The sequence below is a fragment of the Periophthalmus magnuspinnatus genome, chromosome 17, assembly GCF_009829125.3.
Source record: "Periophthalmus magnuspinnatus isolate fPerMag1 chromosome 17, fPerMag1.2.pri, whole genome shotgun sequence".
NCBI classification, from domain to species: Eukaryota; Metazoa; Chordata; class Actinopteri; order Gobiiformes; family Gobiidae; genus Periophthalmus; species Periophthalmus magnuspinnatus.
This window is the reverse complement of record NC_047142.1, coordinates 24,261,563-24,288,822: the sequence shown is the minus strand read 5'-3', so window position 1 is coordinate 24,288,822 and position 27,260 is coordinate 24,261,563. Positions and strand designations below refer to the sequence as shown.

Here is a 27,260-nt window from a genome sequence, read left to right as displayed (position 1 = left end):
TCCGAACACATCGCCAAAGCAGCGCGGGAGATGTCCATTAAAGTTCAAAGTAATTTATCACTGCCTGCCTGCACCTCCTATTCCCCATCCCGCTGTGGTGAGTCTCCCCTCATCCTAGCTCCTCCCCGCACCTCTGTCTGTATCCATCACAGCTGCACCCTCCCTGTTCTCCACAGATTTAAATTCAAATAGGATTAATCTCAAGAGAAGACGACTTTAGACTGTTTAGCTGAGGCAGGCAGCTGTAGGTGAAAATATTAAGACCTTGAAATTAGGTTATGTTTACACTAACGCATTTTATAACTACCGCTGTTGTATCACTACAGTCCATGCTTTGTGTCGATAACAGAATAAAGACATCTATACAACAGGTTATACCATTTCAGGAAATCATTCATCTTATGCCAGATGCCCTCCTCCTACACATATACTATATGCTTGTAGGCCTTTATAGTCTACTTTTAGACCTAGTTTAATCTAAGTTTAGTTCTGGTATAAGCCTGGTGATACTTGAAAGCCACTTACATTGTGGGTATGTGGTATTTCATTTGCAAAAATTGTAAAAATCTACCAAATCTGTCTGAATCCATCCTAATACAACCGTTTCAATTCAAATACTCTGTGTAGGCAGTCTTTCCTCTCCATTATCAGCCTCTAGCCTGTCTCTTCCGATTCTTCTGTCTGTCAGACTTATAAGTTACGATGCCCTTGACATCTTGAGTGTGATGTGTGACAAGCCCAACCTCCTGAAGGCACCAAGTGTGTGTCCGAGTGTGTGACAGAAGCCAGCCTGCGGTAGGACGACTTTAGACATTTAGTTTAAATATTAAAGTGGCCTTAACAAGTGACAGCTCTCGAAAAACACAGTGCGTAGCCACGTCGCCCACACGTGTTCCAGCCTTGACAGTAAGTAGCTTTCCTCAGCATCCCTCCACATCTCTGTTTGTGTGACTATATGAGACACAAGGTTGGATTTGGACTTGTTTTTAATCAGTGGGATTTTGCAAATGGCCCCGGGCTTCTCCCAGGGACTAATTAGTGATGTGACTAGAGCATAATAAATAAACACACGCACAGCGGGCCAGCGAGAGGCGACGCAGCTTCAAAACACAAAAAGAGCACCCGCGTTAGAAGAGGAAGTTTGACATCAGACAAAGGGAACGCACAGTTACAAGTGCAGTAAACAAATGCAGCCTGCTAAACTCTAGGTATGTTTACATGTACAACGGTATTCCACTAGTAATAGGAGTAAATATAATATCTGAAAAACAAAAGATTTTTACATTTCAAATGGTAAAAGTGACCCTGGACAATCATGGGTGGTAGATTAATGATCTGCCTATACATCCAACTGATGTAAACAACTATAAGCCTATCAAAATTTTGGTCAACCATCTCGCAAAGTTGAAACAGCACTACAGGCAGAATAAAAAAAACACCAAATCGTATGTATTTTAATAGATTATATTTTCAGACCAAGGTTTAGTTTGTTTTCACACCTGACAGGTTCAACTGCTCACTAGCGGCCTTCCTAAATCGTGACTAGTGGTCATGTGATGTTGCTGTCACGTGTCTGGTCAGCTGATTTAAACAGGTTTTGGCACTGTCTTCCTACCGGTGAAGGCAGGACGCCATCTGTAGTCCGACTTCTTCAGTACAGTATCCCAGGTGTGTGAGAGTAAAAAGTCTCCCTTGTCATGGTTTAAAGTCCCGTTGCCTCCTTAATCCAGCCAAGACCAAAATTAACCTCATTGAACTCTCAAATCTTATGTCATGTAAAGTTGGATGTTATGCCAATAAATTTGTATCTCAATTAGAGCTTATAGGTCACATGATTCATCACATTTCTTGTACACGTAATAGCTTTATATTGCCTTGAGATGTAATTTAAGTGTCTGTCATACCTCACATCTTCTGAATCCTGACATTACAATCTCTCCAAATTAACACTATAACATTTTTGTCCAAAGAGTCAAAAATATATTTCAAAAATTAAATGTAATGTAATGTAACAAAACGTAGCCATTTGTCTCTAAATATGTTTTTAGCCTACATGGTATTACACTTTACATCAAAAACTATGCTCTAGGAATAATTTTGTTGTTTTCTATGACAATGACAAAAAAATCTTGAATCTCTTCGTTGCTACTAGGAATGGTCACTTAATTGTGAGCCAAATGAATATTTTTAAACTTCATAGTCCTAATAGTCTATTCACGACTCAGGGATAGGTTACGTTCTTCTTTGAGTGAGAAGCAGAGTGCAGCAGTAGATCCAATATAGATGCCCTGTTTAAACATTTCATTTGAATTGTTTGACCAAGGTATTTTCCCTACTCATGGCAGCAACAGTAACCTGTGGTGTATTGGTTTAATTCTGCTCAGTTGTCTGTTCATTTTCACTGTTGGGTCTTCTTGTTCCTCTCCTCACTCCCATCTCCCACATAGTACTCAGTTTTAATGTGCTGACAGCCTGCACCCAACCATGGCAGAAGGTGGAGGGCCTCAGAGAATTCCTGGGGCTTTTCTGCTCTGCACCTTAATGCGCACACACATATTTCACATATACAGAAACACATCGCACAGTCGTGTAAACCAGGGAGATTAGCTGCTCATTACCATACCACAGGGGGGCTACCCACATGGGACGTGTACAGCCCTGTGCTACTGTATACGTGTGTTGTGAGAGCCAGTGCACCTCAGAGTATTGTCTCCTGGTCATAACAACAACTGTTCATTATTTGCATGTGCCCGAATCAAAGTGTCTTTAATCAGGACAGAGAAACAGACGCCACAGAGAATTACTGAATATGTTTTCTCAGCACATACAATTATCAGATTAAACAAATTCACCTCATTAAGCGGCTAATCTGTCAGTCCGATGGCGATGGCGAACACCTGCTCCCCAGTGCTGACCTAACGCACAGATGTGGAGGTGAAATGCACTTTTCTGGTCTATCTACGTTTGAGTAGGGTTTGTCTGGGCTCTGTTTGAAGTGTGAGATCTGGCACAAAAAGGGGAATATATCCTAATTTACAAGTTTAATGTTTTGTGAATGTAAAAGCCACAATTCTCTCAACCTCACACGCTCAGGGTTTTACATAGGAATGGACAATGAATCGGTATCGGTGAAATCAGAGGGGTTTCCCAGTTATAAGACCGATACTGAAAATGTAGCTGTCCTCAGTGCATCAGATTTGTCTTTTTGATCACAGGAATGATCTCAGGAATAGAAGAGCAATTAGTAATATGGCTGTATACACAATCATACACAATTATTTAATATCCCCCCCAAAATATTTTCTGTTATATATGTGTGTGTGTGGGTGTGTATATATATATATATATATATATATATATATATATATATATATATATATATATATATATATATATATATATATATATAAAATTTATTTTTTTTTCACAAAAGTAATAAGTTAACATACATTTGTGGGCCTTGCTATGGATTTTTAAAATCTTAATATTGATATCAGACACAGCTGCAAGACAAAAAACAGATATTGATAACAGCTCAGAAAATCCACCAGACAATTCATTTTAAACACTATATCCATAATCTGCTACGGCATACTTTTCACTCTTTCAACCAACCTCACCATCTTTCTGTAGGTTCATAAATCTGCCCTTTGGTCTGCCTCTAGGCCACCTGTCTGGCTTTGCCCTCAGTGTCTTACACATTTTATTTTGGCCTCTCTGAAATCATATCTCCAAAGTCTCCAAAAACATGAGCTGTTCCTCTGATGTACTTCCTGATCCTATCCATCCTCCCAAAGAGAACCTCAACTTCTTCAGCTCTGCCTCCTGCCTTTTACAAACTGCCGCATGTCTGTCTAAGCAGTTTCACTTTCCGTTCAACACACCAAATAAAATTTGTAGATGTGGGACATACAAGAGGTTTAAAATAAGCAGATACACATGATATATTTATTGGTTAGAGCATCTGTGGGTTAATCCATTGTAATTATAAAAGCTATTTGTGCTAAATAAGCTAATGTCTACTTCTAATAAGGTAATGGTATTGTAATAAGGTACAAAACCTAAACATGAAAAGAAATTATTTTAGAATTATTTTTGGTCTAATCCATCAGACAATACAAATTAACTCTGGGTTGCAGAATAGACAACAGTGTTGTTTCAAACAAACGGCAAAGTATAGCAAATCAGTTGACAACATTCTCAAACAGTTATTTTCTAAAAAAAAAAAAAATCTATACTATTTTTTTGTATAAATCTGCAGTTACTTTTTACATCCACTTCTTTACTGAATTGGCAATTCTTATAAAGATGTGTGAAATAGATTTATGTGAAGCAGTGTAGGGGGGAATCTAGCTCGCAAATTAGACCTTTGCCACGCAACTATGGAGATCTTCGGTATAAGATATAACAGTGAACAGGTATGCAAGCTCAGGGTTTGTATGGTGTGCTGTCATAATTCAATGTAGGTATCTTTTTAAAGACAACAGAAAAAAAAAATTAAAAAATGCAATCAAATGTGGAATGGAAAAGAAAATGTTACATTTATTTGATTCTTATTCCAGTCTGATGAGGAGCAGGCGGATGTTCTGTGGACAATGAGCAGTTCAACTTCACGGTCATTCAAGATAATGTAGATCCAGTAATTAGTACTGTTGTAGAATAAAGTGTAGTAGTTAGAGAGTTGAAGAGAAGAGGCATTATGGTGGCATTCTAGCACAGAAGAAGTTTATTTACCATCATTACAGGACCCAGCACCTGAAGACATGAACTCTTAAGACATTATGATATTGTTTCCATTCCAGTCTAGTACAGTTCAGCCTGGCTATGCTTCCATTGTAGGGAGTATTATACCTCTGATGATGTGGGCCAAGATAACAAGGACTGAGCTGGCAATATGCCATCAGTAGAATACAGAAATGACCTTTAATAAGTCTAAAATGTAGTATTTATGTAAGCCTAAAAGTCTAAACTATCAAACAGAACCAACATATTAAAAAAATCAAAAAGGAATGAAAAGGATTTTATCAAAAGTCTAATAAAGAATGCCTTCTGTTCATCTTAAACAAACTGGTCTCCTTTGCCCCTAATCCAGGTAAAATATTATCAGAGCGCAAAACAGCAGAAACAATTGAAGTGGTACTAGCTTTGACATATCTCTGCAGCACCCATGCTGCTGAACCATTATTCTGGTACAAAGGACAATCTCCTTTAATGTTGTACAATGGGACACTTAACTCTGCAGACTCATAAGAAGGCTAAATTAAAAACTGTCCTCTAAAAAAACTTCCAATTAGATTTTTAATTCTTGCTTACTCCACATTTTGTCTGCCTTGTCCCCGCTCTAGCTTTGTGCACTCACACTGGCTACTTTAGGGGCACCCACTGTAATAACACCAAATGCAAATGTCTAACAGCCAATCACACGTTAGTAGTGAATTTAATCTTGGGACAAGATATATACCTGAGGAAGGTCAGAGGGACCGAAACGTTGTACTACCGTAATAAAAATGAACCAAGAGTGAGACACTGTACGGGAGTCTTCTTAAAACCTTTCTGTGAAATCCTAGAAGAAGACAAATCTGAGGTTTAAACTGGACCTCATTAGATCTATGCAACTTCAAATTAAGAGGCATGGATTGGTCTAAGATGGAAGGAAGTTGATGTACTGGGATTTTCACTCAACAACATTCTGGTTATTGGATATAAATATACAACAAAGGCTGATATGTTGGTTCAGCTGATTACATGCCTAAAGAAAAGACTTTAGTTTTATTCGAATACTTTAGTCCGAAGAGGACTTTGCACAATATGGGGCTATACAGCTCTTCTATGGGTTTGCAGTGAAATAGGATTGTGGATAAGTTTGTTGAAGTTACAAAACATGAAATTAGACAAACATTTTCAAGATTTATTCTACATGAGCTACCTGAACTTATCAGACATCGGTTGCTCTGGTTTCTAAACAATCCCCCCCATATCGGTCAATCTCTAGTATTCATCAGTATCAGTTATGGCAATGGCCATCTGTCGCCATTAGCAATCAAAAAATATTATATCTTTTGAATGGGGAAAAGTCATCACAAAATTCTACAAATCAGGAAAGAATTATTTGCCTGAAACCCATGAATAGGGAGAAAGGAGAACAATTCTAATGAATGACAGAAATGGTTGATGGCATAGGTAAGGAGAGAACAAGCAATATTATATTAGATATATGTGAGTTTACGACTACATAGCAACCCCCATGACGCAGTTTCCCTAAATCAACCTACTCACGACTCACTTGAGACTTTTTGTCGTTGAGCAAATACTACATCCATCTTCACTGTGAAAAGCATACATTATAAGGCCGATGAATAACTCGTATAGTAAAGCCAGTTCCTGAACTTTGCCAAGTATAAGTTATAAGTTTCCCAAACCATGAGTAGCCACAAAATAGGACTCATCACAAATTTGGCTCTACTTTTCCCCTGTAAAATGAGGAAGTCCAAGCCCTTGATCAGGAAATAGGCGAAGATTTATTTAGATTATTTAAATGCTCCTTGTCAACTGGCCGAGGTGAAGTGTGCGTGTAAGAGCCCTCCACTGCGCGCACATACTCTTCACAATCAGAAATCAGTGGATGGCTGCGGAGAGAAAAGAGAATTCATTAAACTCAGCCACCCACGCAGTGCTACAGAATAGACGATGGGGCAAGAGGGGGGCGGTCACGATGAGAGGGTAACGACTAGAACATAGGAAGAAAAGCAGGGAAAAGGGGATGGAGCTCTGTAAGCATGAGCCTATCAGTTGAAGTGGCGAGGTGGTCAGTTTTTAAAAAAAAGCTTTGTATAAAGAAAAAGTGAGAAAAGGCTTGGTAAGACATAATGTACCGAGAGGGAAAGTGGGGACGACTCTGGCAGAAAGAGTGGTGAGATAACCTGCACAGTGGCAATAGCTTAGGAGACGGTAGCGAGTGCAGAGCCAATCAAAGTTTAATGTCAAAAATCAACAACCCGTCCGACCAAATCTATCCCAAAGGTCTCAGCCAAGTGGAGTCGTCAGTATCTCTGTACAAGCCAGCTGTCACTCAAAAGGTTTGCAAGCAGAGGTACGCTAAGGTTATACACCATATCATATAACTGTCCTTGTCCTGTATTGCCAAGGTGGCAAATGCATTTTTTCACTGCACAATCTGACAGGAAGTTGTTACCAGTTATCAGTTCTTGTGGGTCACGGTGAGTAATTGTTATGCACCAAAGCTACTCTAGAGCTAAAGCCTGCCGTATACATAAAATATTAATAAATAGTAAATAAATATTCTAATTCATTATGCGGAGCAATGTCTCTGTGTTTGAGCTGAATCACAATATGAAGATACTACCAAAATAGCACATTGTCATTTTTTTTTATCATCACATCATCCAGCCAATATATAGACCTTGTAATATTCAGTTTAGCCAAAGTATTTTGGTGGGACATCACCATGTGAAGTAATGAGTCACCTCGATCACAATATGGATAGGACATTAGGAAGGGCCTCTTAAGCAAACAACTCATGTCGAACTGCATATTCAAACTAGATAAGTCATTCTGTGCAGACATGCTATATCTCACACAGACACATAATAACAAGGCAAATGTAATCACACTCCCAATACTTCGAAATCGTGCTGTCCTAGTGCAAAGGCAATTGGGGCACACCAAATACAGTTTACAGACAAAAGCCTGTGTGGATTCAGGACTAATACCTCTTAATTAATAAGGAATTACTATTACAGAATAATATTGGGTTTGGGAAATTGGGTTTGTGGGATTTAGATGGGATAAAGACATTTACCTAACACAATACACAGATGTCGTGTTAACACATAGATTACAGCTCAGCCAATCAGATCTTGACCTCCTGTACACTGGGCCCTGTCTGACCTTCGGCGGTTCGTCCTCCTCACTTCAGTCTGATCCACAAGGCGCTAATCTGGTTAACTTTAGCCGCTTCTGCCACAAACAAAAGCTTAATCTAATTCCCATTTAGTACTAATTAAAAGATTACTGACCTCACATCCTATTATGATAATCATCAAGCTTTGGCTAATGTACAAAATGAAGCTACGTGAGTCAATAGAAAGACAGAGAGGGTGAATCATGTGGAGGAGGGGAGGTACTTTCACTGTGATTCAGTTGCAGGGCCAGTTCTGTGATAAGATTGAGAGATACACTGAAGGGAGAAGTGTATGTGCCTCGGAGACATACTCCACCTTAAGCCTTTTACCATCCTGAATGTCAGCAGCCGTCTCCTGCACCTCGGCCTGTCACACCACGAGAGCGCCACGATGTGACTCTGCTACCATGGGAGAGAGAGAGGAGGTAGGGGAGAGAGAGAAGAGAGGACAGGAGGGGAGAGATGAAAGAAAGAAGAGGAAGAGAGGAGGGACGGGTCAGAAGGAGAAAAAGAGAAGGGAGGAAAGAAGAGAAAGAGGGAGGGGAGCTGAGGGAAGGGAGAGAAAGGGGGAATATGGAGAGACAAGGAAGAGAGCGGGAGGAAAGAGAGGAGAGTGTGAGAAGAAGGAGAGGAGAGAGAATAGAGGGGAGAGAGGAAACAGAGTAGAAGATGAGAGGAGAAAGAGAGAGTAATGGGAGGAAAGAAGGAAGACAGAGCAAAGAGAGGGAGAGGATTAAGAAGGAGGAAGAAGAAGGTGAAGAGGAAAGAGACAATGAGAAGGTATAAGATAAGGGAGAGGAGTAATGAAAGCACAGAAAGGAGAGGATGGAGAGAAGAGAGTGGAAAGAAGAGAAGAAGTGCAGAAAGAAGGGAGAGAGGGAGGGGAGAAAGGAGATCAAGGAGAGAGGGAGAAGAGTAAGGGAGGGAGAGAGACAATGGAGGAGAGAAGGGAGACGGGGAAGAAGCAGAGATGCAGGAGAGAGGAAAGAGAAGTGGGAAAGAGGAGAAAGAGACAAAGGAAGAGAGAGAGGAGACAGGATGGATGGGAGAAAGCGAGGAAAGATAGGAGTGGAGAGGAGTGAGAGAGAGAAAGGAGAGATGGGATAAATAGAGGGAAGAAAGGAAAGTGAGGAGAGGGGGCGAGAAGGAGTGAGAGAAGGGAGGAAAGAAAGAACAGAGAGAGGGGGGATGGAGGAGGGAGAGGAAAGAGTGGAGAGGAGGAAGGGAGGGGTGTCCTTGAAGGAGGACAGAGGTGTTCAGCTGGATCTAATGTGACGGAGCAGGCACACACTCACACCACAGCATCAATACTTTTCAGGACAGAAAAACATTGCTGGGATAAATTCACAATCTGCCCAGCTAAATCCATTTGTCCCATCCAACCCTCGAAGGACGGTCTTTTTGTACCGTGTAGGACCAGGGACTGGCCGGGAAGGAGTGCGGGCCAAACCCAGACTGCCTCTGCATTGGGCCTCAGCATCATTATCATCACCAGCGGCCCCTCTCTGATGCACCAGGCCCAGATCAAAGCAAAGCCTCTCAATCTTCGCTCCTCTCTGCAGCAGCACAGAGCAGCTTTATAACTGGCATCTTGGTCCTGCGATAATCCTCCCATTGATCTACTTCATAGAGTTTGGGTGTGTGCGCAGGCTCCCGGGTTGAGGGTTAAAGATGCAGAGGAATGTCTATCAGAGCAGGGTGCCAACTCTTATTAAGCTATGTGCTGCTGGTCGAACGCTGCTTTATAGTTTTCCTTTCACCGTGATACTTGTTTTCAAGGTGCTTTGCTGACAAGTTACTTTGAATATTTTATAAGTTTTCGCTTTTTTCCTGCACAGGGCTCCCAGCGCTCACTGTGATTTTACAAGATCATCACTTAGCATTTGTAAAGGAAAATAGGTTATGTATTTAGCCCAAGCAATTAAAACCATATCCGCAGCAACATGAAGGCTTGCAATGAAGGGGGCAAAATGTATTCACCTAATTCTCCAACTTCCTCCCTTCTCTTTGAAGTACACGTGGTGGAGCTGAGACTGGAGGCAGAGGAACCAACATTGAGACAGGGAACAATAGACCAGAGAGCCACCCCTCCGCTCTGCCGCCGCTGGGCTTCCCTCCTCTAAACAGCTCCATCTACTGGCTGCCCGGGGAAGCGCCGTTCTGCCTGAGCGTTTTTGCTGACTGGCACTGCTGAGTTGACAACATGCAAGTACAGTAGTGGAGGCAATGGCTGTGGCAACTCATTAAACCGGAACAAAGAACCTGAAATTCATTTCACAGTGCACTGGAAATTGAAGTTTAGATGCAAATACATTATAAGTCACTAAGACTGACAAAAAAGTAATCAGCAATGTTATGCTGTAATATAAGCCCTTTTGGTTGATGGAATGTCATTTGCAAGTCTGGGAGCACATTAGACCTGGGTGATATGGCAACATAATGAATCACAATATTTCTTATCATTTTCATTATAAAAATTGTTTTTAATATAAATTTTCCTGAACATAAACACAACCCTTCAATTAATGTAATTTACATAATAATAGAATAATAATTTCTTCCACCAAAGTCTTAACTCTTCTTCAAACCACATGCTTTTGCTGACAGAACTGGCTGAAAGACTCAATCAGCTCATTGACAATTAGAAAACACTGAAACTAGCAATTGTGCTCCTTAGGGCAAGTGATAGTGCATTAAAATAGTAGCCCATTTCACTACTAGCAAAAACAAGTCATAAATAGATCACACATGTCTAATTTTGTCATTTCAAAATATTAAACTGGCTGAATTATGTTGGTGTAACTGGTGGGCAGAAAATATGTCATTGAAGTTTTTAACAGCACAGACCTTTGACATAATGTATGACCACACTAAGAAATTATGGCAGATATCCAGCAATAAGTGAAAGATAATGCCCTTGAAGGTGCACTATGTTTTCTACTGAAAGATCCGCAAGCTGCCGGAATGTTCAAAAGTATGTCATTCAACTCACCTATCTTGCTATTTATTCAATTACAAGTGTTGTATAGCAAAAATACTTAAAAAACACACCTTACTTTAAACATGCTCACCTGTCTACCGATCTGACCTGGTTTTCCTGGTGGCCCCAATTGCTTGTTTTTTATAGAAATAGATATGTTTAATGTCATACTGTGAAACATTCTATGCAAAGCAAGGACATCTCCATAGTGACAAGCTGGTAGCAGATCCTCCACCAGAAACCTTACCATAGTGCATTTTTATAATAATAATAATAATAATAATAATAATAATAATAATAATAATAATAATAAATAAACAAAACACTAGGAATCAACTTCATTGTCGAAATGTGGTGAGATTTCTTTTGGTTCTATCTTGGGACACAATTCTTAATGATATGACCAATTTATAACAAAAGCAAATCATTTCTTCCATGACCCCATAATGACCTTTAGTGAAATGTTAATCAGAACAAACTCATTACTTGTGGAGCTATCTCAGAGTGCATGCTGGTACATAACCTTCTTGATGAAGTATCCAATGTCTCCAGACAGCTCTGTAAGATCACAGAAATTGTATTTGAGGAGAAGGGGTTATTTTACCTTCCATATCACTGGAGAAATTGCATGAAAATTGGGGCCATAGAGTAGATATATTGCGACTGTGCTCAAAACTCATCCATAAGTCTGTAGTGCCACCTCTTCATTGCTGCCATGACTCACCACACCTTTTAAAAAGTGCTATGGAGAAACAGGGCAATCATCTCTAGTAGATGGATAAGTGGTAGGCAGCTGCTTCCTTCACAAATGAGTTATTGTAGCATTTTGTGAGTGCGGTCTCGAGAGCAAAATGAGATTGTAATGAATTTATTATGTCTTTAGTGTATGGGAGTTTGAAGTTTTGCTGAACACGCCCAGAATAAACAACTACAAATAAGGCACACATGGGAGGGTTAGCTTAAGTAATTCATATTTTAAAAAAGCAACTAAGCAGCAATTTGTAGGTTATGAGCAGTGGAGCTTCATCAGCCAGTAATGTAAGCAAGCCTGGTTAGGTTCATAAACAACTACATCCATGCCTCTGCCTTAACCAGTGCACAGTTTTTCCAAGCTTGGCAAAATACATTGATAAGCAAAAGCAACACACACACTTAGATAGACCGCAGTGTGAAATTGGGTCAGCAGTGGAGAGTGGGCTTTAATGCTGAGCACATACGCTCTCCAAAACTGATCTGCATATTCATGTGGGTGGCTATCAAAATGACACACCAACACACACACAAGTCAATGCACAAAGATACAAGTAGACACATAAATAACTACATGCATGTTCACTCCGGCCTCAACTTAGCCATCCCACACACGTGCCCACATCACACTCACTGCAGACGGACAACAAAGCACAAAGGGAGCCTGAATCTCACGGATAGTCTGTCAGAGAACTACAGGGGGCAAGCAATGTGCATCTCATTTTAATTCTCTCGGTTCAAAATGAGCATCCTCCACTGCCTACTGCACTGTGCCAATCATTTTACCTCCCCTCTGCTCCCTGCTACTTGAACTGCAGGCTTTCTCAGACCGGAAAAAAGCTTGAGAGACGTGGCTACAACTTGATACGAGATACTGTGGTCTTCCTTTGGGGCATCTCTGATTTTGAGGAAAATGATAGTGACAGTTAATAGTGTTAACCTGGCTGCTGACAGGATACCAGTGGGTCCAGCTCAGGATCTTTGGCAACTCGGATGTCAGATGTGTTTTCTATTTTATTAAGATGCAATTTTCACTGTAACAACAAACCACAATGTTATTTGTGGTTTGTGTTGCCATGCTTTAGCTAGCTTGGGAATTAGTTAATGGACTTTATATTAAAAGTCTGAACACAGTAGATGTTACTAAGTTGAGTAGACATGTGAAAGTATTAAAATGAACTGACAGCAGCCTCAAAAGAGTAGCCAATCAAACCAGACAGTGACCTTCAAAAACATTTTTAGAGGGAAATGTCTTTTTTCATGTTTGAGCAATAATGGGGAGATCCCTGGCCCCCTAGAGTGCAGTATTGTGGTCTGTTGGGATGAGCAATAAGCTAATGAAATAAAGCACATTTTTCTAGAGCCTTAACAACTTTGATGTTATCAATTCATGCAGTTCGTATCTTCTTTATAAATTTCTTTAAGAGGTAACTAAAGCCATCTCCTGCTTCTGAGAGTTTGTGCTACACTGTAATTGGTTATTGCCCGGCCATATTTGGTTGCTATTACCTTTTCTTGAGATGACCCTGTCCATTTGCTCAGGCTTCAAAAAGCACTGATGACACTAATTTGTTTGTCCTTGTGAATATTCTGCACCCTTAAAAAATCATAACATGCAACTGTCTGGACTAAGGATTTTTTAGTTTTAAAAAGACTTGTTCAACTTGTATCTCCCCCAAATTCAAAGTCATCCCATTGCAAGGCCCAAAATAGAGCTGGAAGAGGGCTGATGGGGAGCGAGGTGTTGAAGGAGAAAGATGGAGAGAGGAGGAGAGAATAAGGGGTGCTCCCTAAGGATATACTTGTCAAAAAACCCTACTTTGCGTTTCTGACTTCTTCAGCAATGAACAACAGTTTTCTCTGACAAAGCATTTTCCTGCTTATTTGCAGACGGAAGGAGGAGACGGGCTCAAGTCGGAACGTGAGAAACTGAAAGAGTGTAACAAAGGATTCAAAGGCAGTAAGCAGATCGCTGTGCAGGCCGCTAGGGGCTGGGGTGAGGGGAGAGAGGGGGGAGAGATTGTATGTGGGGGGAACAAGTCTGTGTGTGTCTCCTGTGGATGTGATTGGGGACGCACACAGTGAGGCCCTAGCATGTGATTTATTTCAGAATACTAATGTCGCTTTGATCTGCTCTGCTTAAAAAACCCACCCTGCTGGGATTGCGGGTACAAAGATATATATGTGTATTTATATATGGAACACACTCATGCATACCTAGCAGAACAGCACATTAATATTGTTGTGTCCCCCTTCGTCGAAGCAGCACTCATTTATGCACACTCCTACACTCGAGGCCGTCTAATCTACTTTAACTATCCTCAAATCCATAGAGATCCAATTACAAAGATAGAGGCATATTTGTTTTTCGCTCTGCATCCTAAAAGGCTAATTAAATTTTCATGTAAAGATGGAATTATTTGATACAACACAAATGTCTTTTCATTTTCATAACTGTAACGTCAAGTGTTTTAATTGGGGCTCCTGTTCGGACTGTTTCAGCTGTGTTTCGCTGGTGCTTTGTGGTAAACATTGAAAAATTATTCACACATTCGTTTTTTTACCTCATCTTGTTGTGTTGTTGTTGTTCGACACCAGGTCATGCAGGTTAGAGCAGATCACAGCATGCAATCGGCAGAAGGTAGTCAATCAAGGAGCTAACAAAGACGTAGACAAGCAAATACTTACTTAAACCCATTGCAAATACTGCATCCTGCTGAGTGGTTTGTAGAGTACATACAGACGCATGTTTGATCATTTGTTAGACAAACCGAATTTCACAAAAGTTGAGACGGTCAGTAATCCCACAAACGTGTGGGAATAAAGTTTTAAGACTTTTTAAACAAAATAAAAATACACAAACTGAGTGTCTGCCTCTTATGCATCATGGTACAGGGACAAAATGTTTGATCAAATGTTACAGATATATTAATTTTGCTTATAATTGGACACAGCTTATAGTAGGTTGACAAGTGGTGTTTTAGGGCAATGCCTGGTTTAAACTGCTTGTATATGCCTGGTGATAATTATGGTAATTAAAAACACCTTTTGTCATCTTGTTGGCCATGGAAGTATTATTTAGTTATTTCAATACAACCAGGGTTATAAATTGGACCTGTAACATAGTTATTTCACTTACTATATTGACCGCATCTTAAACCTATGTAGCAGGGGGCTGAAGCCTATGTCTCATATGATAGGATACAGTCCGGCTGTGGTTAGTAAGACACTAACACTTTTTGAGCCTACTACAGATATTCCCTCATTTAATAATACATACCAGGCAAAGACCACAAAGACTTCAATAGTTGGCTGTGCAGTATTCAAATTGTGTATAGCTATCCATCCCTAATAAAAAGGGAAGACCCTGTCACTTGAACTAGCATTATTAATAAAATAAATCTGCAACAACGGCATTAATACAGTAAGCTTATTTTCTGCATTTTGTCTGATACAATAGTGCACTACCACTCTCAGTAGCTTCCCACCTGATATGTTCATCTTGCTAATTGCTGAATATAAAATTAAACTGCAAGTGTGTGCGGTTGTCTCCAAACCCACTAGTGCTTGTCTGTAGGGTAGTTTTGGGCACAAGGGAGACAGCCAGGGCTCCTCTGAGTATCTGTTGATCCATGATATGTGTCAGAGTGAGCTGCTCCTCCCCAGCGAGATCCTCCAGCTCCAGCCTCAGGGAGTTAAGCACCGGCTGGTCGGGCCCAGAGCTCCCCTGTCCCGGCAGCACAGACACACAGCAGTTAGTTCATTTTCACAAAGTGATGTTGCAGAGAGCAGAGAGAGGAGTTTATAAATTATAAGTCCATCAATATAGTTTGTAGTGATAAAACGATGGAGCATTGTTTTCAATAGGGTATGACAAATAACACAACAAATAAAACGTATTTCCTCTGTCTAACCAGGATTATTTTAGCCTGCACTTCAAATGTTGGATCTGATAATAATAATAATAACACATAACAATTAGCCGAGTTTATCATATTTACAACTTAAAAGTGCACTTCTTGTAATGTAATGCAATGCAACTACAAGTGGTTTATTGTTTTATATGGCTCCACGGGGTTTATAGTAATAAAAGGTACATATTTGTTTTGTAGGTCTAGTACAATTTTGCACCAAACATAGTAGTTACGTGAACTAATACGATATGTTTTTGGTGCAATAATGGGTTTTTAAAGCTAGCACATTCCTGCTAATAATTAGCCTAATTAACACCATTGCTACTAGTAAAAAAAAACCTGCGTGACAGATCTATAACATCTGCACTTTTAAAACAATTACATTTCGTTACATTACAGTCCCATGCCCTAGTTCTTACCTCTTGAGTGTTGAATATAAATTTGGATTTAGTCACTTTTCCTCACGCTCAGTTCTGGTCAAAAGATCCTTCACGTGTTTTTTGCCAAGCGGACAGCGCCATCTAGAGGCCCGGGCACTTCAACTACATGGGCGGAGCTTAACTAGGAAGACATCCACTTTTGTCCATTTTGTCTGCCAACGAAACAACTCTGCTAACATGTTTCCCGAAGCTTTGCGTGTCCGTTTAAGTAACAGAGAGTACACAAACTGGATAAAAGCGGGACAGTGTCTGTGTTTCCTGGCTCAGGGTCTGCAGAGTTTCATAGACTGTCAGATGAGAGACTTCCACGCGCACCTACTCAATCAAAACACACTACTACGGAGACCCTGCGAGAAAGACTGTACACCCAGAAGAAATAAGGTCAGGAGGTCCAGCCATGTAGCCACTTTATGCATGTTCTGACCAGATTCATGCACTAATGTCAAGGACTTTTCTGAACTATAAACAGCCTCTTAGTGTGGCCTACTCAGTGTGAGTCATATCAATTATGTTTGTTAAGCCTACAATTTGGTGGAGACATGTTAAAACATTTACTGTGTGTACAATAGTTGATAGTTGATATGTCAAAAGTCATATAATCATTTTCTTGAAGCCATATACCAATTTTGATTTTATCACAATTTATGTACGCTACTTGGAATCTTCACATTGCCTTTAAGGTAAATTAAGTCATTTGCTCCTACTGAGAGTTGACAGTTCACTGTGGTTAAATCCACCTGTCCAGAACCTTACAAAGGCTGAAAAGTAAGAGTGGGTGGGGAAAAGTGTGAGATGAATTAAACAGAGAAGTCTTGACTCACAGTATGACATTGCTCTAAAATAGCTGATGGTCACAGAGATGAGTTCCCAAATTTATTTTTATATTTACAGTGGCCTACGCCTTTCTTTTTTTCTGTCCAGCTTTTAGGAGCATGTAGGTTTTGTTCAGAGTGGCAGAGGACTATCCATGGGCATCACAGGCAGCCCCAAAACACAATCAACTGGAATAACTGTTTACCTGTGTCCTGGAGAACCGACCACTGGGAGGTGGCTAAGGTACTGAACCCAAACTAAAGCATTTCCCAATACAGTTTCTCATTCTTCTAGGCAAACACCACATTTATCAGGCCAAATGCTCTGAATCAAAACCTTTCCTAACTTCTCCCATAAACAGTAAATAGAATTTAAAAAATAAAACTAAATGAACAATATAAAATCACAAAAAGACATGTCAAATATAGTAAAATAAATACATACAATACATATAAATACAGCTTAGAAAAACGTTTTGTTTAAATTATAATTTTATGTCTTTCACCTATTAATCCTGTCTCTGTGTATGTAATGTGTGTATTATGTATGTTCTGTTAGTATACCTTGTTTAATTTAATAATAGTAAAAAAATAAAAATAAAAAAAAAAGAGTTCCCTTTGTGTGGTCGTACTGGTCTGAGCATGTTTACTTCTTCTGCAGGCTTTCATGCCCCGGGGTCAGGAAAAGGTTAGAGGAGCCGATCAGTTCGATGCCTCTGCTCTGCTCAACCTCATCAGCTCATGTGACTGGTTTCATCTGGTAGATCCTAAACCAGTGAGAGAGGTATATTATCTTGTTATTAATGTTATATGAGTATTTTTTAGATATAATCCAACCTTGTTGTAGTAATAGTAATATTATGGACTGAAATGGACTTTTATGAGAATATTTCTGTTTTAACCTACTCTATCACTGCCCACTTTTCTGCATTTCCTGTGATTTTTCAAAAAATTCACACTTAGGGTCACACATGTAGTGTTCAGAAATGTCACATCGCCATTTTCCAACCATAAAAACATGTAAATAAAAATCCACAGCTTGCTACAGTGAAACGAGTTTGATCTTTTCTTCAGTTTTGAACAGGAAGCTAGTGGACTTGTTTCTGTTCCGTTTTATGTCAGAGTTGCAGTTTAATTTAGTCTATGTATATTATATAGTTCACTACTATGTAGATAGAGAACCTTTCTGGGCTGTAAGCAGACTCGCAGTATAGTTTACACAAGGGGTCTCCAACCTGTAGTTCAGACGTTACAGGTAGCTCTCCATCTGCTACCAAGGAGCTCGTCAAGGGGTTTCTGAATTATACATATTGTACTGAATGACAAAAAAATGATTAATGATTAATTACCAATGTAAATTAAGTAAAGTTAAGTAAATAAGAAATAAGTATGAGTCATGTCCGTTATTCTTGTTTGGCTTATAATTTGATGGGAACATTTTAAGTACAATAAGGGTAGGCTTATGTGATATGCCAAAATAAAATCATTATTAATTATTTTCCTGAAGTCATACGACTAAATAACTGAAAACAAGCAGAAGAGGTTTCATCAGTTTTAAAGTAAATAAATGATTATGCTAACATTGTAAATACTGTTATAATTATTCTAAACTGAACACTTTCGGGTTGATGTGGTGCTTTTTCAGGTGATCCGATATAGGAATGAATTAATGCACTCGTCAGATTTCCATGTGAGTGATTCTTGGATAAAACACTACAATTCAGCACTGAGGAACTTTATACTACAGTTAAGAGATGTAGCTCCCATGGCCACAGCAGAAGAACAGATAAACCAGGTGCCTTTATTTATCTCCACAGCTTCATCATGAGTAATATATGGCAGTATGTAAAGTTTCATTTAATAAAATCCTCAGATGCTCCAAGCTGATCTGTCTATCCATGTGCATGGCTGGGACCAAACGGATTTGGATGATATAGTCAAAGATTCTGTTCATGATGAGATCAGTGTAGACTCGATCATCCAGTGGGAGGCTGAACTACTCCAACAGCGACTGCAGGAGCTGCTGGAAGAAACAGATGACAGCAATGCTTTGGTATGAATTTAATCATATGTACACTAAGTTAAATTATTTATTCAAAATGTAATTTAAAGAAGGTTGTTTTTCAGAGTGCAGAAGAGCTGAAGGACCTTGGAAGTTTCTTTGAGGCAAACAACGATTTGGGTGCTCACTTCTCTTCACAACTACAAAACTTGAACTTGTTAAGGAAAAGTGAATGAAAAACCTATCAAAGATGATAACCGGTTTCTCAACATTCCCTTGAGGTGCAAAGCTAACTGAAAGCACTACTCTGTTAGCAGCTCTATTACTCAAATTAGACTTTAATCTGAGCTTTATTTTAACACAATCTAACCATAACAAACTGACTTAGTTGGGACTACAGGTAACAGGTGAGCTGATTTGCACTGTTAAACAAGGCTCTTTCAAATAACATTACAGTCACAAGCCAACAGTTTTTATCAGTTAGTCACTCTCCCCTTTTTGTTGAAAATCAAATGCCTAAACAGGACCAAGAATGCTGTATTGATCAGTCTCCTAAAAGTGTGCTATTTAAATCCATTTTGTATTTTTATTAAGTTTCCACATGTATCTTAAAAGTTTTTGTCTGTATTTGCTAATGTGTGCATTGTGTCACCCTGAGCATTCCCCCAACACCCCCAGCGTGATGTCACTGCAACGTGTCAATAGAGCATAGCATCCATTGCATGGTACAGCCAAAAATAAGTTAACATTTGTTTTTGTTTTGTTTTTTTTTAATGAAAAACTAAGACTAAGAATAAATGGAATAAGAAAGGGACTGACATGTTGAATATGTCTCTGCTAAACATCTTATATCATTAGTGTTTTCTTTCCTTTATTTTAGTATGAAAAGAATACTGTTGGTTTAATATGCCCTGTGTCCCTTCAGCCTCAGTTGGACTTCTCTTTATGAAATGTTTTAGAGTCTGTTGAATCTGTTTTTTATTCATCATCTATGCGATTGTTTATTTGTTTCAATGCATCCAGCATTTTATTATATAAATGTATTTAAATATACTTTTTCTGTGGTTTCCTTTGTGTGTAGTCTGCACATTGTGGCAAGGTGCTGCTGTTTATGTTGGACAAAGTGCATGACTGTCATGTAGGTTGCACAATGCACAAAGAGTGTGAAAACTAAAGGGGTTCATATCCTTTCTCACAGTTTGATATCACCAGTTGTGTGCACTTTCACCTCCTGCAGCACTTGAGCTTTCTGTCTCTGTGGACCATGGATGGAGAGGGGGACCTCATTACCTCCATTTACTATGGCCGCATCAGCAGCCAGGTCACAGAACAACTGATGGAGAGGTTCGGACGGGACGGCAGTTTTTTACTGCGAGATAGTGAGACCTTACCAGGAGTATACTGTCTCTGTGTCAGGTGAGATGAAGACCCCTTTTAATTTTATGTGGAGTGTGAAGTATTAGCACAAGGTTACTGCAATAAGACACTTAATACACTATCCACTTGTAGCAAGTGTTAATATACATGGCCTTGAACCTATAGACCACCAGAATTACCAACCATAAATCATTTTCAATTTCAATTCTTAAATTTTTTCTGAGCCCTTGGATACTATGTTTCAGAAGATACATAGCTTATTGAAAGCATGTATAATTGATCTTGAAAACTTCAAAATCTGTGGGTAAGAACTGACAATGACGTTGGCCAATAATGGTCTTGGTCTCCTTGGTCAGTTAAGCAACAGTATGTGTACTGATTTAAATATTTAAACAGCTACTACTATTTTTTTTTTTTTTTTTTTCTCCAGAAAAACACCTTTCGTTCACACCTACAGACTGATTCATTCTTCAGACGGCTGGTTTCTTCAGGTTAGTTCACTAAACAACCACAAAATTAAGACATAATGTTGACAAGATGTGCTTCTAATGGTTTTATTTCTGTGAAAGAGTCCAAAGAGGCAAACGTTTCACAAACTGCAAACTTTGATTGAAAACTACAGAACAGGTTCTTGCAGGGAAGGGCCTACAGTTCCCCTCACAGATCCCCTTTATAAAGCACACCTGCCATACCTTAGCTTTGGAACAGGTGGGGTATCATGCATATGTCTATTTTATGGATTTTGGAAAAAATATTCAGACCTACATTTTTGTTTTACAGAGTATCTTGAGATGTAAAACGTTACACTATGAATCACACAACGGAAAATGTTTTCTTGTGGTGAACATCATCGGTACAAACAGACAATAACATGTCAAGTTCTGTAAAGGTTGCAGCATGTCATCTTTTCTTGTAAATATTGTAAATCTTACACCTTTAGTTTCTGTGGTTTCCTTAAAGCAAACTGTTGTGTGATTGTATTGTTGATGAACTCCTGACTGTCTTTGCATAATAAAAAACAATAAATTAAAAAAAACCCACAAATTTAAAAATAAATGAGGAACAAATTTGTACAGAATATCAAGTGTGATAATACAAAACACACATAAACATAGATCAAAAGCATTAAAACAATGCAGCCTGGCAAATCAAGAGACATTTGGTGTAACTGACACATCACATGCATGTACTCAACAGGTTTAAAGAATAAATATTAGCATGAAAACATAAAATGCATTGTTATATATTATATACTTTTGTGTGTCTTTTCATTCTCTGAGTAAAACACCAGTGTGATCTCCGCATCAGAGTTTACTACTAGGTTAGGAGAGACTAACTGCAAAACAAAAGGGATACTATTATAAGCACCTAACCAGTATTGAATGATTTCTTCCTTTTTGGCGATTGGTACTTACATGGTCATTGTTCTGCAAAACATGCATGTACCTGGGAGCAGGGCTTGGTATCGGAGGGAATAGGCGCTTTGACAATCTGAAACGAGCATAATGTTAAAAATCTAAGTGACAGTTAAAAAACTCTAAAATAAGATTTCACTCATTAACCATGTGTCTCGTAGTGCTCATCATCAGAGTAATCCAGTATCCAACTTAATAACTAACCATCAATGCTATAGTTTATGATCAGCTTATAAAAGTGAATGATGCCTTGAGTTCCTTAACCCCTTTTCACCTACCATAGGACTCCTGTTTCTACTGAAAGCCCTTATATGTATGCTGCATTGCATTGCATTGCATTGCATTGCAGTGAATATGTCTTGTGTACTAAAATTTCATTATAATTAAATAAAAAAATAAGACAGATCTAAAATATGCCTATTGGCTTCATTATCACATATTGCCACTCACACATTTGACACCCCCTCCCAGGAAGTCTGTTGGTTGTTTTGTGGTGGCAATTGCGAAGACAAGATGCTGCGATGCTGCTCCTCTCACTTCTCTTTTTTAATTGTTTTAACAAATATAGATTGTATTCTTGACTTACATTTATGGCATACACAGTGGTTTAATAAAGTACCTTTGACAAACCACCAGCAGTAGAGCCAAGAGGATCATGGGTATTCCAACTGAAATGGCTATTATCACCTCAGCATTTAGTTGAAACGTTGCTTTTATTGCTGCATAAATTAAAATGCATGCATACTTAAGTTATTCACACATTGCATAGGGACAAAAACATGTGAAAACAATATGTGAAAAATACCACATATAATGCACTTACTGACAGGCTGACTCCAGTCACTCCAGTGACAGGACCCATGATAAAACTCCCTGATTCTGGTTCTTATTGTCACTGTGTAGCTTTGAGTGGGGTCCACATTGGGCTCAGTGTAATATAATTGAGACTTCACATACTTAAGCTTTTCCTGGTGTGAAAAAAATGTAACTTTAATTTATCATAAAAAATATTATATTAGTGTGACTTAGTCACTGTACCTGATCTTTTATAAATAATTCATATTCCAAGCTACCAACTTCGCAATGTATCTGACAAACTGGGGGGTCCCAAGTAATCAACAAATCACTGTCTTTAAATATTCCTTGGACATTTAAAGGTGGAGGAAGAACTTCTAAAATAAATGATTATAAACAAGAAGATGATCACAACAGAATACATTAAATATAATTACAATTATAGTAATGAAAAAAACAAAAGGAACTTTTCCAGGTAAGAACAAATTTACAATTTCCAGCAGCAATGTTTTAACTCATTAAAATTTGCCAGTTTGATATACTGCCAATGGGCTAGACCAGGGGTGTCAATCATGCGGCTCAGGGGGCCGGATCTGGCCCACCTACAGACTTGATCCGGTCCTCAGCTGATTTGTAATAAAAATACACTCAGCAAAAATTGAAATTTTTATTTATTTATTTTTTTTCTGATTGCTTACAAAATAGCATCATCTTCGAAACTGTAATAATGAACCTTAATAAAACAAAGCTGCGCTCAAAACTAACACACAAGCATTTTGAAATTGGCAGCTACTCAGAATATGATGCCTGATATTGATGCACTTGTGCAGGCTAAAAGATGCCAAGTTTCTGGATCAAAAACAAAGCATGACTAAATCCTGTAAAATAAAAAGGTAAAACACTGATGATTTTAGGTCTGGATCTTTTTTTTTTTTTTGGTTTTTATGTGCAGAATGTTGAGTTCAAATCATTTCTGTATTAATCTGCACATGCTCTAATAAAATCCTATTTTTTTTCTATTTTTTACTTTTACTTTACTGTATTGAGTGGTACTGCACAAAAATGAGTTTCAGGTTGTTCTTAATATTTTATAAAGGAACAGTTCTCTTCAATAAAAATATTTTACATGTTTCTCTGCACAAATGTTTCTAGTTATTGCTATTTTAGAGTATTTATGCTGTGAGTTTTCTGGTCTGGCCTCCTTGAGATCAAAATAAGTCGTATGTGGCCCCCAGACCAAAATGAGTTTGACACCCCTGGACTAGACACTTCACCCCCCTACCAACGTATGAAGGTGATGTGAGTCCATGATGGTAAGAAAGACTGTAACCATTTCTGTTAATCTACCCAGGGCAGCAATGACAATAACTTACCTATTGATTCACTTTCATACTTGTAGTAATAAACATCCCATTGGCTATGCAGACTAATGTTGAACTGCAGGATCAGATGGGTTACACTTTTTTCAAAGAGAATGCTGTTTGATCCGATGGATGTCTTTGACTCCAGAGTTTGCACTGTTTTGCCACCATGGCAAATGCTGCATGAATAAAAAAGTACATTGACATTGCATTGTGTTAAAATACAAACTTTATACATACCTAACAGTGGTCGTGATGTTAGCTGTCTTCTCCAGGGACTGAAATGCCCAGGAGCAGTTAACTTCATGTGTTGGATAAAGAAGGCAATTGAAGTTTGTTGAGCTGATGTCGATTTGTTTGTGAAATGTGTTCGTTGGTGAACTCTGTAGGATTATTATTATTTCTCCAGGGTCTTTGTCATCATCTCCACACACATCTGTAACAGTAGCTTCCAGCCCTAAAAGTATTCCTGGTAACTATTCAGTTTCAATGCATAAATATTCAGCTCACATAGCAATACACTGATCAAGTACAGAGTGAATAAATAATGCACATTTTAAAAAGCGACTTTGACCATCAAACGGCCTGTAAGACTAATGCATTAATAATTAATCTGAATCTTATCCTGGATCAGGTCAGACTCTGAGTATCAGTGAAGTCACTTACCTGTGTACATACATCCAAACATCAATAGACTGAACCATGCGACTTGAAGAAAAAGAGGTACCATTACTCCCATCTAGAAGCTTCACACTAAAATGTATTTTAAAAAAAAGAGAGTAATTTCCTGGTTGAACTTCCCATTTTTTAAAGTTGTACAATTCTACAATTAATGCCCTAGTTTTAGTTTTAAACAATTTGTATATTCAAAACACAAACAGCATTACAAATGTGGATTTTTGGGAACTATGATTATTAGAGAAACATTATTTGACAGATGAATGCTGTCTTTGTGTCCACTTAACTGCCCTCACTCTTGGTGTCTCTACACACCGGTGTATGAATGTGTGTGTGAGTGGTTCCTTGATGTAAAGAACTTTGAATGTGGAAAATCCTATATAAAAAACCATTTACCAATTACCAATATACAAAAATAGGCAAGGCAACGTTATACAACACAAATACAAACAAATCAAAACATGAATAATTATCATAAAATGAACATTAAAAGAGAACAGTGCAGAATAAAAACCTTGGTTTGAAGATTTTAGAGAGACTGGAGATACTTACACCCCGTGCACTCTGCCTTCTATCACACTGTGTGGCTGACTGAGATCTGTCTCAACAGCAAATCACACATTTCTGGAGAAAAGAGAAGCATGACATCACCAGTATTTCCTAAAAAGGGTGTGCGTGGAAGATTCTGTAGAGTGAGCTTAATGATGTGGGGTATAGGCGCATAGTTCTTATTAAATATCTATGGGTATATTGAACATATTATTCCATATTATGAGCATAAAACTTTTTCAATACATGCAGTGAAGGTAGAACATTTCTTGCATATTTATTTATTTATTTATTTAGCCAATTATAAATAATCTCAAATTATTGTCATTAATAATATTGTTATTATCTTTTTCAGCCATATCATATACACGATGATAAAGAGGAAACTGAGAACAACAAAGTGAAACCAAAGATGCAAATGAAAATATAACTGAAACTGATTTCATTCAACCTGTACTGTATCATTCTACAACAGGGTGTCAAACTAATTTTCACAGAGGGCCACATCAACAAAATGGTTGCTCTCAAAGGACCAGATATAACTGTAAGATAAATGTAAGTAAATGTAACCAAATGTAATGTAAAATAAATGCAACTACTTTTTAATCTTGTTAATTAACCATTTCTAATTGTATTACTTATTAAAGTTACAAATATTGCATGTGGATTTGCATACATATGAAAAAATATCAATGTAACTGTGTATCTCCTGAAAAACTGATATTTAAGACAGTCATACCTTTTAATTTACTTTGTCGTGGGCCACATAAAATGACGTGGGGGGCCACATTTAGCCCACGGGCCTTAGGTTTGACACATGTGTTCTACAAGAACATGGTCTGAAGTCACAATTCTTATTTTGGTATCATAAAAAATAAATTACTAAAAATGTATCTCCCACCATTGCAGTATGCAGTGATTCGCACAGCTTAATTCTAATGGCATCCATAACAATGCCACAAACGTCCAGTCCAGCTCCTGATCTTCTGATCCCTCTAATAATTCCCAGGCAGGAGAAAAGATACTTTATCGGTTTCTTCTTCAACATCTTCACATTTTACAAATTACAAGAAAATTGGTTTGAATTCCAGTCAAGAATACACCTACTGTTTGCCTTGTGGGAGTGCCAAAATGAGAACATTTTCTTCCCAGCCACCCTGGTCTCTGATCCAGTTGATCATATGTTCACGGAGGTAGTCCAAGGTCCAGACCATATTTGTTCTAATGATATCAGGAACATGAGTCAAAAGAGCTTTAATAACAAGTCAAAAAGCAAAGAAGAATTGTGAAACTACTCTTCCCCAGTTGAATTTTCCATCTGAAATTATCTCAATGGCAACTTTCAAAAAAATGTCCTTTGTTGGACTTGCTGAGTGCTGAGTGCTGAGTCCGATGTCATCCGTTGGCGTTCCACATTTCCATCCAGTTCATCGCGGATCTGCTGGAGACGCTAGGAAAGTTTTTTGTGCTTTGGGTCACATGGCTCTCTTCCTTCTAACTGCACCCTTATAACCACAGCATTGCCTTCCACAGTCTTCTGTCTCGCTCATATATGAAATCTTTTAACAAAACAATTTTTTTTTACCTTGATCGTCTCCAAAGTGCGATGCCATCTTGCCGCTGTTTTGGACAGGTTCCAAAGTGTTGTTGTCGTCCTGTGTTTGTGTAGCTTAATCTTGTTTCATGTCTATACACATAATTAAGAATATGGCTGTGTTATTAGCATGCTATTACACAGTATTTACAAATCACGTTGAGTCACAATTATATAAATTATGTCTGGACAATAGAATCATTTTACATTTACATTGGTGGCAGAGGAGTACCGTAATTATTTGGAGAGCCAAATGTACAACTTACAACGTTATACATAAATAAAAACTGGCTCCTTGTAACAATGAGAACAGCACCGTGAGATGGCTGCTCATTTTCGCGGCATTCAGTACCATGTCAGAATATGAAGCTAACTGAAAAAATTTACAGTCCAAATTTACAACACGTAGAATTAACGCTACAAAATACATTAATTACATGTGAAAAAATTGTCTCATCAATAAGTGTTCTTGTATTGCTGCTAACAGCAAATAATTTTTATGAAATACATTATTTTCAACTGAAACAAAATTTACCCTCCAGTCACACTCCAACATTCACCTGAGAGGGGAAGTGAAGCTACCAAAATAAAATATACGGAAGCAATGCGCACTTTCGATTTTTCAAAATAAAACGTCAAACTTATAAAATTTGCATATAAATTCAAACGAAA

At 38.4% G+C, this 27,260-nt stretch overlaps 2 protein-coding genes and 1 pseudogene across 2 annotated transcripts; 1 reads left to right on the top strand and 2 right to left on the bottom strand.

Moving 5' to 3' along the window:
• The first annotated feature begins 16,128 nt into the window (after positions 1-16,128).
• Positions 16,129-19,871, top strand: LOC117385354 (uncharacterized protein CXorf38 homolog). Its single transcript, XM_033982652.2, has 6 exons — positions 16,129-16,386; positions 16,927-17,061; positions 17,479-17,601; positions 18,463-18,612; positions 18,691-18,870; positions 18,945-19,871. The coding sequence occupies exons 1-6, from the start codon at positions 16,183-16,185 to the stop codon at positions 19,053-19,055; spliced, it is 903 nt and encodes a 300-aa protein (XP_033838543.1). The 5' UTR covers positions 16,129-16,182; the 3' UTR covers positions 19,056-19,871.
• A 140-nt stretch (positions 19,872-20,011) lies between these two features.
• On the bottom strand, positions 20,012-25,037 carry LOC117385357 (erythropoietin receptor-like). Its single transcript, XM_055228256.1, has 9 exons — positions 24,998-25,037; positions 24,434-24,520; positions 24,008-24,224; positions 23,780-23,946; positions 22,650-22,783; positions 22,435-22,579; positions 22,231-22,330; positions 21,612-21,687; positions 20,012-20,152 (listed from the first exon to the last, which is right to left on the bottom strand). Exons 2-9 carry the CDS (start codon positions 24,504-24,506, stop codon positions 20,012-20,014), a joined length of 1,053 nt encoding a protein of 350 aa, XP_055084231.1. The 5' UTR covers positions 24,507-24,520; positions 24,998-25,037.
• Positions 25,038-26,044: 1,007 nt separating this feature from the next.
• On the bottom strand, positions 26,045-26,560 carry LOC117385439 (apoptosis regulator BAX-like; annotated as a pseudogene).
• Positions 26,561-27,260: the final 700 nt, after the last annotated feature.